Source organism: Metarhizium album, assembly GCF_000804445.1.
Source record: "Metarhizium album ARSEF 1941 chromosome Unknown scaffold_43, whole genome shotgun sequence".
In the NCBI taxonomy this organism is placed as follows: domain Eukaryota; kingdom Fungi; phylum Ascomycota; class Sordariomycetes; order Hypocreales; family Clavicipitaceae; genus Metarhizium; species Metarhizium album.
This window is the reverse complement of record NW_024467617.1, coordinates 11508-27706: the sequence shown is the minus strand read 5'-3', so window position 1 is coordinate 27706 and position 16199 is coordinate 11508. Positions and strand designations below refer to the sequence as shown.

Below are 16199 nucleotides of genomic sequence, written 5' to 3'. Positions count from 1 at the left end.
CTTGCCCTCGTAGAACCCCCCTGGAGCGGGACGGTGCCGCACACTCCGAGGACAAGGACAACGGGCCATGCTCTCGTTCAGCGGGCGCAGCTTGCCGTGTCATCACCGTCCGGGCTGCCAAGGTGTTGCCGTGCCTCCACGTCGCGCCCGTCTCCCGGCGGGCACGAGAAGAAGAAACGAAAAGGTCGAGCTTACGCGTCACCCGGCGGGCTCGGACCCAACTCCAAACACTAGCTCTATCAGAGACCGACGGCCCCTGCCACGCCGCCCGATGTTCGGATCTCGTTGTCGCTGCCGTGCTCTGCCCAAGGGGGCGCTCGCCTGGCCTGGCTGGGGGCTCGACGCCTGGGGTGACACGTCGGCGCGGACGGGGTGTCGGTTCTCACGTCTTCACTCGTGTTGGACAAGAAGCTAGTGCCGTAGGGCCCGATTGCTGTCAACTCAGGTACATGAACATGAATAGCCCCCGTTCACAACCCCCCAACGTCCGCGGCCACGGCGGCAACTCTACTTCGCGCGCCCTGGCCTCGTCTACATCTAGCAGTCCCTCCTCTTGAAGCAGTTGATGCTACTGCACACGGTGGACACGAAGTGCGACACGGCCGAGCAGGACCTGGCCCAGCACGAGGTGCCCCTTGGCGTGAACGGGCTCTGCGCCGCGTACTTGTATCCCGGGTTCGCGATCCACCTCTGCAGCTTCGGCCGCGCGCCCTTGAGGTTCTGGAAAAAGTAGGCGCCGACAATCGTTTCGCTGGGGACCTCCCCCTCGACCGCCAGCTCGTACTTCCACGCGTTGCTCTTGTCTATCCGGGGGAGATAGTGCGCGGTGCGGCCGCTGATGCCCTCGGGCGAGACGACGTACACGTATCCCTCGTCCCCGGACGCGCCGACGGCCCCGTGGTGACCGTTGGCGTAGGAGATGGCCGTCGTGGCGCGCCGTGTGAGCGACACCCACTTGACCTCGGAAGTGTCGAGGAGGTAGTGCACGCGGTAGGGCCTGAAGCCCTCGGCGAACACGACCTCGGGGGCTCGCGAGTCGCCGCGCCAGAGGAACCCTCGAGGGCTGTCGTCCGGCATGGGCGCGTTGGCGATTTCGCGCGGCGACGCCGTGGGATATACCGCCGCCGCCGCCGCGCCCACCAGCGAGAGCAGGGCACCGAAGCGCATCTGCCATGTCGGGCGTTTAGCGTGATTTCCTGCCGGGGGCTGCACGCCGGGTCAAGACTTGCCTTGCAAAAAGAGGAAACGAAACAGGTCGGTCAGCCGGCCGTGGTGCTGGCGGCAAGGGTGAGGCTCTCGTGACAGCCGAGGACGGGGGAGCCAAAGGCACGCAAGCGACTTGAAGGCAGCTGCTTGTGATGCGGGCCCCGACGGAGCGGCTCGATTCCCAGATTGGCTATCTGTGCGGTTTGCAAGTGACACGAGTGGCTGGAGAGACTTTATATAAGTGCGGCCGGTCTTGGGTCGAGGCGAATTCTCGCAGACCTTTGTCCATTATGCCTCTGCCAGCGGAACTATTGCCCCGTCTTGGCGTCACGCCATGAATTCACTTGTACTCGTGTGTATCTCACTACTCGGCAGCCCACACGGCGATGCCATTAGATGTGCGTGGCTCTGAAGGTGCACATTGCGCGGCCCGGATGGCTGGTTTCCAAGTTATAGCAAAGGCCGTCGGTCCAAGTATTACATGCACGTCTCTCATATAAACGGTCCCGACGGGGCCTTGCTTGTCAAGGATATATCGGTCTAGGGTCTGGCCTCATCCGCCCTCACCCATGGCGACGTCATGTCTAATATAGAGCTTCTGGAAACTCTTTACCCAAGGCGTCGGAAGTGCAACTTGCTGCTTGTTGGGCCCGTTTCAAAAGTTCACCTTTGTGGGATCCACATCCTGGTGTTTAATAGTTATAATGCGCAACTCACAATCCTGGAGCGAATTTCGCCCGTCGGTGCAATCTATAAAGCTTGAGTCTTACCAAACGTCATCTCCGGGTAGCACAAGTCCACGAATCCAGACATCTGGCCGATTTGATATTGCCCTCTGGGAATCAGCCAGCCTGATTGCGCTCGAGATTGAATCCGACAGACTTTTTCCCCCGTCACAATCATTGGCTTGATTCGATAGACCCTGATTTGAAAACCCCGTTGTGCTCCAACATCTGCTCCACTTGAACCTGGCGTCAACATGGTTCGCGTTGCTGCAGTCGGAATATTAGCTTGTGCGTCAAGGAACAAGGAGGCATTGCATGACCGGAAGCTTAGCAACGACTCTAGACCGGCCGACGTGGCGTGTACTCGCGGTGTCCGTGGCATTCTTCTGCCGACTCTGCCGCAACGGAGACTGCTCCGATCCAAGACCTCGACTCGCCCGTGGTCCCATTTCCGGCGCAGCAAACGCCAAGGACGACATGCAAGACGTCTACAACTATCATTAGAGGTGCGTGAGACTCTCGACAAGCTTGAGAATACAGCCTCAAAGATGGAGCGGAATCCACGCCAAGCTCTCGCAAGACATCGGATGGCACATGGGTAGTCCAGCTAGAGCTTATGAGAGTATTTCTCAATTGTCCACGGCAAGGCGACAGAAATATTATACTCCGGGACTCGAATCTAGACGCGTACATGGGTCTCTGAGGAACTCGAGGTTCAGGTTGAGCTCTATACAATATCGCAAAGCTAGAATAATCTACAAAGCCCACATGATATAATTGTGTACACATTCAACACTAGCCACAAAAGACAAGAACAACCTAAGCACCAGAGAGCTACAGCCTGACCCCTGACCCCTGACCCCTGACCCCTGACCCCTGACCCCTGACCCTACCCACGAGTGATCTGACAAGGAGACCTGTGGGGTTCAATGGATTGACCGGCTTGCCGGTACCAATGGCTGTCATTACGTACTTTTATGACGGATCGTCAAGGATATGTACAGGGAAATTGCCGCTTAAGGAGCAGCAACGTGTCTTTTGGAAACAACTTTGGCAAGGGTTCGGGTGCTTCCTGGGCCATGTGCTCACTGTGATGACCTTTTTTCTTTTCGTCTGTCAGCTCCAGGCTCCCGGTCATGCGAGCGCCCGGCGCAACATTCAGGGGTTCTATTGTACATATTGCATGCATTATACTCCGAGCCACTTGTTTATTCTTGGCTTTGATGTTTCTTTTCTTGCTAAAGGTCTCATCGTCTTGGCTAGGATAGGTAAACAAGTCCGCACGAAAGCCAGTGGCGCTTGTAGTGAGTATCCAAACCACCTTACACTCTGATATCCTCACTACGTCCCAATCCACGTGGCCCTGGTGTAATAGTCTTTAATTATTGGCCAAGTATTGGTGCACTACGCGACCTCTGAAAGTGTTTGATATTGTAGAGCGAGGGCTTGGAGCCGTAGCGACTCCGTCATTTCAGAGAATGTCTCGTATGTTGCTGAAGGTCGTTGCTGGGGCATCTCGGCTTTGATCCTTTGCGCTGTAACCCACCATAGCTCGAACCCCCTTCTGGCATGTGAGGCATCACGAGGCCTGGGATCTTTGTGCATGTCCAGCCATCGATGTTGTTAACCGCTATTAGCCATCTTCCGTGCAACAATTGAGCTTTGGGCGGGGACGGGCATGACTCGAATTTGCAAGTAAAGCAGCTAGGCGTTGGATCACGGTCGAATTTCCAGAAAACCAAGCAAGACGGTGGGCTCGCAGCAAAAGAGCCCGGACCTCTAATCAATAAACCTTGGCTCTCGTCTTCACTCCGTCCGTCTCCACTTGGAAGTATTGCTTTTGTCTATTATAGCTCAAAGCTCATAGTATTAACAGGGCACCTGAGAGGATTTATGCTTAGCTCGCACCGCGGTACTGCGTCCTAATGGTCCCATCAGTTGACATGTTGGTCAACATAAATGCTGGCTGGCAAGAAGGCATCGGCGAGTTGGCAAGATCTCACAGCATCCAAGGTCGAGGCCGAGTCATGCAGTGCATCAAGACTATCGACAGATCTATATCTGCCCATTTATCTGTATCCCTGGTGCCCAAACCTCTGGATGCTCTTGCCGCGGATGCAATACTGAGCGGAGTCGACGGCTTGTCACGTCGCCGCGTGTAAACTGAAGCCATTATCAGCTTGGGACCTATAAAGGTCTTGCGGCTGCCATTGTTCGCCGGCATCACTTCCCAGCCAGCACGTCAAGAGAATTTATTCTCAACATCTCCCGCCTTGTCTTTCTTTGCTCTTTCCTGGTCAAACTGGCATATTCCTCTCCTGGCCACCACGAATGACGCACATATGAAGGCCTACCGGCTCCTTGCCCTTTTCGCTTTCGACGTCGTTGCAGGTCCGCCGCCCAGGCCAACGCCCGCTGTTCTCGACGGGCATTCAAGTCGTAGGACCGACGCAGCTGATGCACTTTCGGGCGACAGCAAGCCGGCGACTATTTCTGACCACGTAGCTTCGATTCGCAAGCGAGAAGTCTGCCAAGTCTTCTACTTGACCGATGATGAAACCTTGACAGAAAGCGGGCTCATCGTTGCAAAAGAAGAGGGAGGGCCTGCCTTTCCTGATGAGTGGAAGACGGCAACTCTAGAGGAAGTTCAAGCAGCAGAGCTGGCCGAGTCCTTTTCGGAAAAGGAGTTTGCGGAGCTCGTTGCTGCTCGTGAGCTGACCTCTCTCGCAAAATCGAAATGGTCCCTGGATTTGGCCGACGTGCGCACGAAGCTGCTGGGTTATCAGCCGCTCTCGCCAAAATCCCTCAGAGTAAAGCCTCTCAAGTTGGGCTCAGCTGCTCCCGCGGCCGTCGGCAGCGCCCTCTGGATGGCTGACGTCGTCGAGAGCTTTATCAAGGAGGCCACCGTGCTCGACCGAGTCGCAGCCGTCACGTCCATCGTCCCCATTGTTGGCTGCGCAGTAAACGCAAGGGCTAGGCTGGAAAAGGACGACTTTGACGGAGCCGACGTTATAGACACGGCCCTGTGTCTCATTGGCGACGGGCTTCTTCTGAGTCCCCTTGCTCCTCTCGGCATTCTCACGCACGTCGTTCGGGCCATCATGTCCATGTTCGAAGCGCCAGAAGTCCCGACACAGGAGAGTGTGCAGCGGGCTCGCGATGCCGCCTGGGTCAGGTTCCTGGACGACAACGTGTACACGTACATCTACTCGGATGCGTACCTGTATCCGGATCAGGGCTTTCGGTACAAGCTTCAAAGCTCGCTCGCTATCGAGGCCATGGCCATCCAGTCCAGGGGCGCGCAGAGAATCGGCGCGGCCAACGCAAGCAGCCACTTTGCCTTGTTGGACGCGAGCCGGTCGGCCGAGGAAAAGGCCGAGATCAAGAACGGGACGCTGGAGGCGATTCACAGGATTCGACGGCGTGTCTCGACCGAGATTATGCGCAGGCAGCGCCGGGCTCTGCTACAACTGCCAACGAGGCTGAGGGAGGACATGAACCTCTCTCTGGAGTCGCTGGTTGAGGGTTACAACAAGAACTTCACCGACAAGATCACGTCCCGCGAGATGGTTCGCCATTACACGCAAGTGAATTTTGCAGAACCCGGCTCCCCCGAATCGCCGACGAACAACGCCGGCGACGTGTCTAGGCAGCTAAACGAGATCGCCACACATCTGAAAAATACTCCACCGCCCATGCCTAGTCTCTTGGAAGTCGCCTATATTGCCGGACAGTCAAAGGGCCTGGAAGGAGTCGATCCGCGGGCCCTGTCACCGCAGCACTTCATAAGGGATCATCTGATGGGACTGTCGAAGCAGAAGCGTGATCGGCTCGCGCTCCACCACGCGTTGGAGGTTGCGCGGTTTCTTCAGGGAAATGTTACCGAGGATGAGCTCTCCACCCTGTGGCCGTCAAACGATGTGAAAATGGTCCGAGAGCTCCAGCTGCTCATCGCCATCAAGTACGGGAGGGTGTACGATGGGTGGAAGGTGAAGTACGCCAGGGAGAGATTTCAGGGCCCAGAAGCTTTCTTCTTTGACAAGCAGGATCCTACAGCGATGCGATACCTTACCCACCCAGACGTTCTCCCTGTCCAGAGCGAGCCTGACAGCCCGGAATACCTTGCGCTCGTCATTGAAGTGGACATGAGACTTATCGACTCGGTGCTGGAGGATCTTGCTCTGGAGGGTATTGATATAAGCAACGCGAGGCTTAGGGTCCACCGACTGCGAAAGAAGTTGCAAGGCCAGAAGTTTGGGGAGGCCATCATAAGGGACGCCGTGGCTAGGGGGAGAGGACAGTCTCAACATTCCTCCGGCGCTGCTGTGCTTCCTGCCAATGGAACAGTCCGTGCCGCCGTTTGATTCTGTCTTGTCGCGAGGTTCCAACGGTTCAAGGGATTGCGAGTTTCCTGCAGCAAAGCGGTTGAGAGAAAGCATACATAGTGGCGTTGGCCTGTTGGGATACGCGAGTTATTACGAATGGATAGCAATGGGGAGAACTACAAGAGCTGAAGATGTATTTATACTGAGGATATCCCCCAACGTAAGCGTTGTAGGTTAAGGAATCGACAACTGTTGAAACTAAACCTTTTACAGTTTTAACATGGCCTCTCTTGTCAGTCTCCAGCTGAAGAACCTGCCACAGTTTAATAATTCCACTCTTTAGCTCTTGAATTACGCTCCGGTGGGCGCTGCAAAGCACGGGGCGCCGGTATGGTAGATACAGCAGGGTGGAATATCATCAGACCATGACATCTCACGCCGAAAACGCCAAGCATGGTCCAGAGCACTACGCTTCCGGTTCGACTAGCTAGGACTGATGAAGAAACAAGAAATGCTATCCGAAATAGACCTCTCAAATTGCTTGAATAACCTTGGATCTAGTACCACGCGTTCAAGATGATTGCTGAATCTAGCTTTTCGCTTTCCCCTCTTCCTGAGTGCGGCCAGTTCTCTGATGGTACGTGATAATCTCCAACCTTGTCAAACCGCATTAGCTAGGTGACGTCGCTCGCACACTAGCCAGGCCCGAAAAGGCACCTTGGCCTGCAATGTAAATAGTCCTGTCTCCAATAAGAGGCACAGGGTTCGACGAAGCGAGCAGAGACTGGTCGCGGCAGAATCAATGACGATACATAGCACGATACCTAAACGGCATATTTCGTGTCTCAAGAACCAACCCGAGCCCCCTTGCCCAAGCCGGTCGGCAACAAGTCCATGAAACCCGTCGTGCAGCTTGTCGACGTGCTCGCTGCCGGTGATGTTGGTCTTGTCCAGGTCATCTAGCACAGAAAGGTCAGCTTCTCACGTTGAAGAGTGAGCTTTGGGTGAGGGGGCATGAACGAGGCACCTCTAGTGGCGCGGCTTGCCTTGTTGTCGTTTGTGAGGTCCGCCCGATGGGACTTTCTGATTTCGTCATCTGAGGCTTTCAGCTGGTTTACTAGCGGCTAGGATTGGTGGGAGGAGACGAAAAGTCTGAGAGGCGTGAGAACGAGACACGCAGCTTGCAATCACGCTTTGATGTGCTATACTCGCGTGTATCCGTGAGGCCAAAACGCAGGCTTCGCATGAGTCAACTGGCTGCCCACAGATGCGTCGTCTTTTGGTTTCCGACACGTACCATGCAGGCTGTCCTGTTCAAGCCTCCTCCGCGTGCCCCAATCGCTGGCTGGCCACCCATGCGCTTGGTATCTTGTTCCTCTTCTGAAGCGCCAGTCATCTCCGTGACTCACCTGAATTCGGCACCTTTGTGTGACAACACCAACCTCCATCCACCATGGCACAGCACGGCACGGCACGCTTCGCTTCGGGCCTCTGCGGAGCACATGCGGATTTTTTCCTCCATCAATTGGTTGCTCGCAAGCTCCTCCTATTCTGGGCGGTTGCCGATTGGTCTGCCACCCTGCAAGGCTGCAGGGGGCGTTTTATTTTTCCGTACCCTGGGTTTCCCGCGAAGCTGTGGTGTCGACGTTGCCTCGACGGCCGACACGTTTTACAAGCTGGAACTCGGCTGGCTGCTTGCTGCCTTGCAGTGGCGCGTCGCAACCTCCAATTTCCGATGCCGATCTCCTGTCAGAACTCCGAACTCAGACATAGATGTGCAATTGACTACTCCGTACTCCGTAGAGCCCTGTCATGACTCACAAAACTCGTTGGCTGGCTGGGAACCGGAAAGGCCTGTCTCCTTTGTTGTAGTGTATCTAAAAGACTTATTAGCTAATTAAAAACTAGACGATGGGAAATACTTAATTTTATACTTTTTTACATTATAACCTAGTAAGACTTTCCGTTATAAAGAGCTATATTATATATATTATAGCTTTAGTATAACTAATAAGCTACATAGTACTAGTTAAAAGAGCTTTAAAAGGCTCTAAAAACTATTTTTAATACTAAGCTAAATATAAGCATTTTACTTGTATATTTGTTATTTAACGAGTAATTTAAGAACTAGAAGCTAGGAAAAAATAAAAGTAATAATAAAAGAAGTTAAATTTAAGCTTTAAAATATATTAAGTTAAAATAAAAATAGCTTTATTTATAGGTATATATCTAGCTATTCTAGCTGCTTTAAGAGCTATAGATGTTAAGGACTAGCCTTGCAGGCAACTGCGTGTAGGTGTTACTAGTATTAACTATAAACTTAGAGAGAAAAGAGGGAAAAAGCAGAAGTTCTCTATCTCTCTATTTTACGCTATTATATATATAGGTCTTGATATATATCTAAAGAGTATTTAATAAGGCATTAATATAGTGCTTTATATATACTTAAGCTTACAGCTTAAGTTTATTATACTTTTAGCTTTAAATATTATAAAGTAAATAGTAATAATTTGTTAGCAGCTAATTAAGTAACTTATTATAATTATAAAATTAAGCTAATATAATTTATTAGTTACTAAGTAAGAAAATATAAAGATTCTTAATAAAAAGTAGAAGTAACTTATAGTATAGTATTAAATTATATATAATAGTATAAATAAAAGAGTGTAGTTATAGAGGCTTAATTTACGCTCTATTTAGTTAAAGAGAAAGAGAGTTATTTATAAGTAAATTCTATAGTATAGCTGCCTAATTAGGCATAGCTTGTAGCTTAAGATATACTTTAGTAGCTATAGCTGCTTTTAGCTAGCATTTCTTCCTCTTCTAAATCTGTAGATATGTAATGGACTCGAGCTGTAGGCTCGAGTGGGTACAAGGCACTGTGTTGGTGCCTTGTCGGATACGCTTCGGATGCACATCGGACCTATGTGTATATAATAGGCGGAAAAGGGGGAACAGAGAGCTTCTCCTTTCCCTCTTTTCTCTCCTTAAGTTTATAGTTAATACTAGTAATGCTTACATGCAGTAGCCTGTAAGGCTAGTCCTTAACATACTATAAACTTTATTTTACTACAATGAATAAACACTTTTTAAACTCTATAGAGAGTAACCTACTATTGGCTGGCAATGCAATACTACTAAGCACCTAGGCTGAGGTGGCTGCTCTCTGGGAAACTGTTAATAACTAGGCACGACTAATTCACGAACTAACACAGCAGTGTATTGCATTCTCTAGATCAGCACCTACTACGCTAGACAATCCCTTGCACCCCCTTTATCTGGGTGCACAACTAATGCCGCTATGCGAGCTAAAACGGAAGCTAATTAAAATAGAGCCCCCCTTTAAGGGAGACAAGTCTATGTTTGCTGCATAGTGAAGCTTTATATCGCACAAATTAGAGGCTGACAAGGCATTTATTAGCAGTGCCTGCAACTAGTAGGATCTAGTCTTCTAGAACCTCTCTGTGAAGGTCTAGAAACGGGTCGCCCCTTACTATAAGGTTGGGGCATTTATAGACTACAACCTAACTGTATTTCTTAACTACCTAGCTACTATATACTCTAACCTCTATTGATAAGAAACAGCTCTTACTAAATTAGACTAAATGCAGTAATGCCTAAATAAAACGTTCGCAGACTTCTTTGTTCGGTTTAAGAACAAAATAGCACTAGCAGGAGGTATAGACTAGACTAATGCAGTTAAGCTAGTAAAGCTCTAATAAGCCTTAAGCGAAGAAATACGCAAGGCAATTCTTAGCTGAAATATCTCCTGCACTTTATACTAACTAGCAATTGCAAAGCTGTAATGCTTTGCTGTAGACTTTAAGTTGTACTGCTTAGAGAAGAAGCTTTGTAACTAATGTAGCAGAAACTAAACTCTCTTAGCAAGTAGTTAGCCCTAGGATGAAGACACGCTAATAACAAGCGTTAATAAAGTTAATGCAGACTAGGGGCAAGGGGGCAGAGGAGCCTGCACCTAACAGAGTGCGCCCTAGGACCTTGCAGGGGGCTAGAGGCAAAGGGCCCAATAGGTGACAGAGGCTGTTTTAACTAAAAGACGGGAGGTAGGGCAATGTTTATATTGTAGCTTGGGTAAATATTGTGTCTAAGAGTGCACCTTGCGTGCACTAAAACAGCCCTAACTAGCTGCTGTAAGACAAGTTGCAACAACAGAGGACTTATTAGAGAATAGCACTACTAAGGCTGAATTAGAAAACAACAAGCCTCTGCAATAAGACTCTTGTTAGGGGCGTAGCGCTGTATAACAACTAACACGCTTATTGCGTAGGTAGACTAGACATAGAGGTTAGATAAGACTGATTTAGAAATAGATGTAATGCCTTTTCTTATCTCTGTTCTAGTCAACAAACTTAAGTTTGTTAATGCCTAAGTAGACACAGGCTGTAATTATTATGCAGTTGTAAGCAAAAAGTATATGCAGCAGCGCAGACTGCAGCAAATACTGCTAGGGGAGGCGCGCTAGATCTATACTGTAGTTAAGACTAAGCAAGGCGGTTATTAACAGTATAAGTCACACTTATTTATATCCCACCTAGTAAGATTCTAGGCGGATGTAGACAGCTGGGAATTCCTAGTTGCTGCCTACATAGTGCTAGGGCTTACTAGGGACGTAATACTAGGGCTTCTGTAGATAAAGCGCTATAAGGTAGATATATGCACAGCTGCGCAGGAGCTAGTAATTAACGCAGTAGGAGGACTAGTAGTAAAGGGGATAAACTAATGCTAACTTACTCCCCTATTAGTTGCTATACTAGAATTAACGTACTAGGGTCTTGTCCGACAGGCCTATAAGACGACATAGGACTACCGGTTTGCAGTGACAAGCTTTCGCGAGTTAACATTAATACTGTAAGTTCAGGCTACATCTAACACTAAGGCGGAAACTAAGCTGCTGCTACTGCTAAATAAGGTCTAGGACTTTAAGGACCTTTTTAACGAAAAGGCAGCTGTTATGCTACCCCCCTATAGAGGCTCCTCTGATTATTACATCTAGTTGAGGAAAGAGGCGGACGGCACGCTCCTAAAGCTCCCCTAGGCCCCTCTGTACAATATGCCTTGCAAGTACTTACTGGAAATCCGTAAGCAAATCACGGACCTTATAGATAGAGAATGGATACAAGCGAGCGCCTCACTGGCTGCAGCCCTAGTGCTGCTGGCGAAGAAACTAAGGGGAGGTTAGCAATTCTGTGTTGACTATAGAGCGCTAAATAAAGTAATAAAATAAGATCGCTACCCTCTGCTACTAGTAAAGGAGACGCTTTAGTCCCTGGCAGGGGCTAGGTAGTTCACAAAGTTAGATGTGCGTGCGGCCTTCTATAGAATACGAATTGCAGAGGGACAGGAACACCTTACGGCATTCCGGACGCAGTTTAGGCTGTTTAAGTAGCTTATATGCCTATTTAGGCTGGCTGGAGTACTGGCTACATTCTAGCGATATATTAACAGCGCCTTAGGCTTAGCGCTAGGCGACTTTATTACTGCTTATCTAGATAATATACTAATATACTCTAGTAGTTTAAGAAAGAATTATTAGCAAAAAGTCTGGGAAATTCTAACACAGCTTAGGACAGCAGGGTTAAACCTTAATATAAAGAAATGCGCATTTATAGTAACTAAGGTAAAGTACCTTAGGTTTATAGTGCACGCAGGAAAAGAGGTGCGACCTGACCCAGAGAAGGTGGCTGCAATCTGCGACTAGGAGCCCCTAACGCAGGTCTAAGGCGTCTGCAGATTTATGGGCTTTGCGAACTTCTATTGCGAGTTTATCCTAGGGTTTTCCTAGCTAGTTAGACTGCTGCTAGAATTAACAAAGAAGGGAGTCCCCTTTTGTTGGACTTCCTAGGAGGACGAAGCCTTCTAAAAGCTGAAGACTGCCTTTATAACATACCTAGTGCTCTGCTAGTAGGATCCTAATAAGGATATAGTAGTGGAAATAGACTGCTTAGGAGACGCTATTAGTAGCTGCTTGTCTTAGTACACCTGCGGCGTCCTCTACCTAGTAGCTTACTACTCTGCACGACTCTAGGCGGCAGAATGCAACTATATAATCTACGATAAGGAATTGCTAGCTGTAGTTGCTTGTTTAAAGGCGTAGTTAGCAGAGCTCTAGAGTGTAGCTAGGCTGTTTACAATACTTACAAATCACAAAAACTTAGAGTATTTTATAGCGCTAAGGGAGATGTTAGAACAGCAGGCTTAATGGGCAGAAACGCTGTTATTGTTTAACTTCTTTCTGCGATACTGCCTGGGTCTATAGGCAGTGAGGCCTAATGCCCTGTTGCAGCGGGATTAGGATAAAAATTTACTACCTCTACGTTTTAGGCGCATTGTGCAACTGTTGGGGGCGGCAGGCATATTGTTATGCCTAGTAAATACCGCAGAGGCAGCTCCCTGCACTAACTCTAAGCTGGAACCCAATTAGCATAATACATTTTAAGACAAATGGCTCTAAGGTCTCTAGGAAACGGGGATAGCTTAGGATGCTACCTTCTAGCATTGCATTAAAGCAGTACAAGACGGCGCAAGAAAGTTTCCCCTAGAGGTAGATACACAGGAATAGATATCTAACTGCACAATAAGCGCACACGGAAAACTGCAGTATTGGGGTTAGTTATAGGCGCTAAAGTGGGAACCCCTAACAACAGCCTTGACTTAATGCGCACACAAATTGCTGCTATCTAGCTACCTAGGACGCAATACTATATTTAATATCTTGCGTAGAGACTTTTATTAGGACGGAATAACAAAAGATATTGTGCAGTTTATATGCAACTGCTACTATTATAGTAGCTGTAAGAGCTAATAGCTCTGTTAGGGACTACTACAACCCCTTTCTATTGCTAATTAGTATTAGACCTAGATCTCTATTAACTTTATAACGGACCTGCCTGCTAAGGAAAAGGGGGACGCGCAGTACCTTATAGTTATTATAAACTGCCTATCTAAATACGTTCAGCTTAAGGCAATAACTATAATAAGCGCGGAAGAATGCGTAGAACGTTTTAAAACCTACTAGTAGTGTTTCTATAAGTTCCCGTTACAAATTATTACAGATAGAGGATTAGACTAGTTAAGTAAGTTCTAGACAACTCTCTGCCGCCTAGTTAGTATTAAACAGCTACTCTTAACCTCTTACTACCCCTAGACGGATAGAGGTACAGAATGAGTTAACTAAGAGGTGTAGGCAATCCTCTAAGTAGTTGTCTGCTTTAAGCAGGTTGACTGGGCAGATCACCTTATAGCGTGCTAGTTAGCCCTAAACAACTGTGATTTAATAGTTACTAGTATAAGCGCAAATAAGGCTATATATAGGTACAACCTGAGCTCAGTCGTTCTTGCAGAAACAACTGAGCGTTCTAAGACAATACTATAAGGGCAGGCGGTAGCGTTTCTCTAGCACTTAAAGGAGGGTACTGACCTAGCGCAAGCTGCAATTGCCTACAACTAGCAGCAGCAATAGGAGGCTGCTAACAGACAGCGACGCCTAGCCGAAAGGTTCTAGGTAGGGGATCTAGTGTGGTTGAACCTCTGCAATATTAAGACGAATTGCCCTAGCAGGAAACTTAATTAAGTTATAGCAAAGTATACAGTAATTAAGGTGCTGTCTCTATTAACGGTAAAATTAGACGTCCTACGCAGCATACACTTAGTGTTCTACGTGGACCTTATTGAGCAAGCGGCATCTGACCTGCTGCCTAGCTAAGTGCTCTAGGACTCCCGCCTGCCGCTGGTGTTGATTGAGGCAGACAAGACTCTCTAAGGCGAAGAAAGCTATAAATATAAAGTGGAGGAAATCCTGGCAGCGAAGAACGCACCTAGGAGAGGCAGAAAGCGAAACGTATACGTTAAGTAGAAGGGGTATATCTAACTAACGTGGGAACTACTTAAGAGTTTTTAAGACACTGCAGCGCTTAACTAATTTAAAGCTAAGTGGGGAGATGTGTAGGAGCATAACGGGCCTAATCTGCAGGCAATTAATTTCTAAACGATAGCGTAATGCGCAGAGCTAATTAAAAAAAAAAAAAAAACACACATACAGAACTAGACTGCAGTTACGCTGGCACTAAGGCCGGCCAGCAAAAAAAAAAATCATTATTAAAAAAAAAAAAAGGAAAAATAAAGAGAGGGACAATACAACTATAGAGCCTAATATGCACCCAACCTGCACCCAACTCGCGCCCGACATAGCGCCCACTAAAACAGGCGCTCTAGCTCGCCGGGCGACTTTTGTTGCGACTTATTGCTAGTCAAATTAATAACCTAATTATTGGGAGGGGGAGGGGGCGGAGGGGGGACGGTGTTCTGAACACTATTACCCCTATGACTACCCCCTTCCCCACCGCAGGGACAAGTTGGGGTCTTGGGGGTACGAGAGCGAACACGTCAGCCGCAGGGAGTTGCCTCCCCGCGAAGCGCGTCGACTAGGGTGCAGGTTAGTTCCTGCTAGTTGGCGCGCTTGCAGCGCGACTCCGCCCGCTCCGCCTGCTGCTTGCGCAGCATTTGCTTAATATTCTAAGCTATAGTGGCCTGGCCCTGGAAAAAATTCACTAGCATCTGCTAGTTGGGAGGCAGCGCGTGCCTGCGGCGGGAGGGCGTCAACACGCTGGTGAGCGCCAGCGCCTGTGAATCAGCGCTGGCGGCTGCATTGCTGGAGGACGAATTGGCCGGCGCGTATAGAGAGCGGACAGGACTGGGGGCGACATAGGCCTGCTCTAATAATATATTGAACTTTTTGGTCGCAGAATTGAACTATATGGAGAATTTAGCGCGCGCGCTAGGGCCTTTGCTTGACTTTTTGCGCGCGGCGGACACGATGTGCCTGCTAGCGTTCGCGATTTGCTGCACCTTTTTCTATTGGCGGCACAGCTTGGGATTTAAGGCGTAGAGGTGCGCCTCCTAGACGCACCTCTTGCGGGTTTTACGGCACTGCTCACAGGCTGTGGCGGGGCTGGGGACGCAACTAGCGGAGCCAGTATTAATAAGCTTGCGCCGATACAGCGCGCACATTCCTAAAACTTCCTCCCTATTGGAGAGGTCGTCGTTGTTGGAGTCGCCTTCTATGGCGTACTTGCTATACAATATGCCCATCTGAATTCGTGCCGGCGGCGGCCTTGCTAAAACTGAATTGGCTGCGCGGCATAAACTGCATGGTGCTTGGGGCGGCGGGGGCGAAATGGGGGCGAAACGGAAAGAGAGGCGGGCAGCGGCGGCGGCGATCTTTGGAGACAAAAGTTTTTGGTCGCACGAAAAGGGCGTTGGCGATGCGTGTTAGGAAGAAAACAATAAGGACAGGCGGCATAGAGTTGCTAAACCGTTTGCGAAGCAGGGGCGCGTTAGGTATACACTACGCGCGAAAAACATGGAGCGGGGACGTGCGGTTGCTAGGGGGATTAGCACTATACGTCTGCCCTTGCTGCACGGCGGCGACACGGACGAACCCGCTAGAAGGAGGGTATGTAATGGACTCGAGCTGTAAGCTTGAGTGGGTATAAGGCACTGTGTTGGTGCCTTGTCAGATACGCTTTAGATGCACATCGGACCTACGTGTATGTGTATATAATAGGCGGAAAAGGGGGAAGGGGGAACAGAGAGCTTCTCCTTTCCCTCTTTTCTCTCCTTAAGTTTATAGTTAATACTAGTAACGCTTACACGCAGTAGCCTGTAAGGCCAGTCCTTGACAAGATATAAAGAAATATAGGCTTAAACCTTATTAAAGGCTTTTAAACCTTATTAAAATTTATATGTAAAATATTGTATAATCCCTCCTTGTAGGCAATTTATATGTAATAGTTGTTTTCTTAGTTTTTGTATTATTCTTGCTGTGTTTTTATATATATTTTTATATATATTTTATATATATATTTTATATATATATTTTATATATATATTTTATATATATATTTTATATATATATTTTATATAT

General features: G+C 48.7%; 2 protein-coding genes across 2 annotated transcripts; one reads left to right on the top strand and one right to left on the bottom strand.

Annotated features, from left to right (window-relative positions):
- Positions 1-537: 537 nt before the first annotated feature.
- Positions 538-1167, bottom strand: MAM_08096 (uncharacterized protein; the record flags this gene model as incomplete). Its single annotated transcript, XM_040826894.1, has 1 exon — positions 538-1167. One exon carries the CDS (start codon positions 1165-1167, stop codon positions 538-540), a length of 630 nt encoding a protein of 209 aa, XP_040675088.1.
- Positions 1168-4273: 3106 nt separating this feature from the next.
- On the top strand, positions 4274-6295 carry MAM_08095 (Clostridium neurotoxin, translocation; the record flags this gene model as incomplete). The annotated part of the gene is made up of 1 exon (XM_040826893.1): positions 4274-6295. The coding sequence occupies one exon, from the start codon at positions 4274-4276 to the stop codon at positions 6293-6295; it is 2022 nt and encodes a 673-aa protein (XP_040675087.1).
- Positions 6296-16199: the final 9904 nt, after the last annotated feature.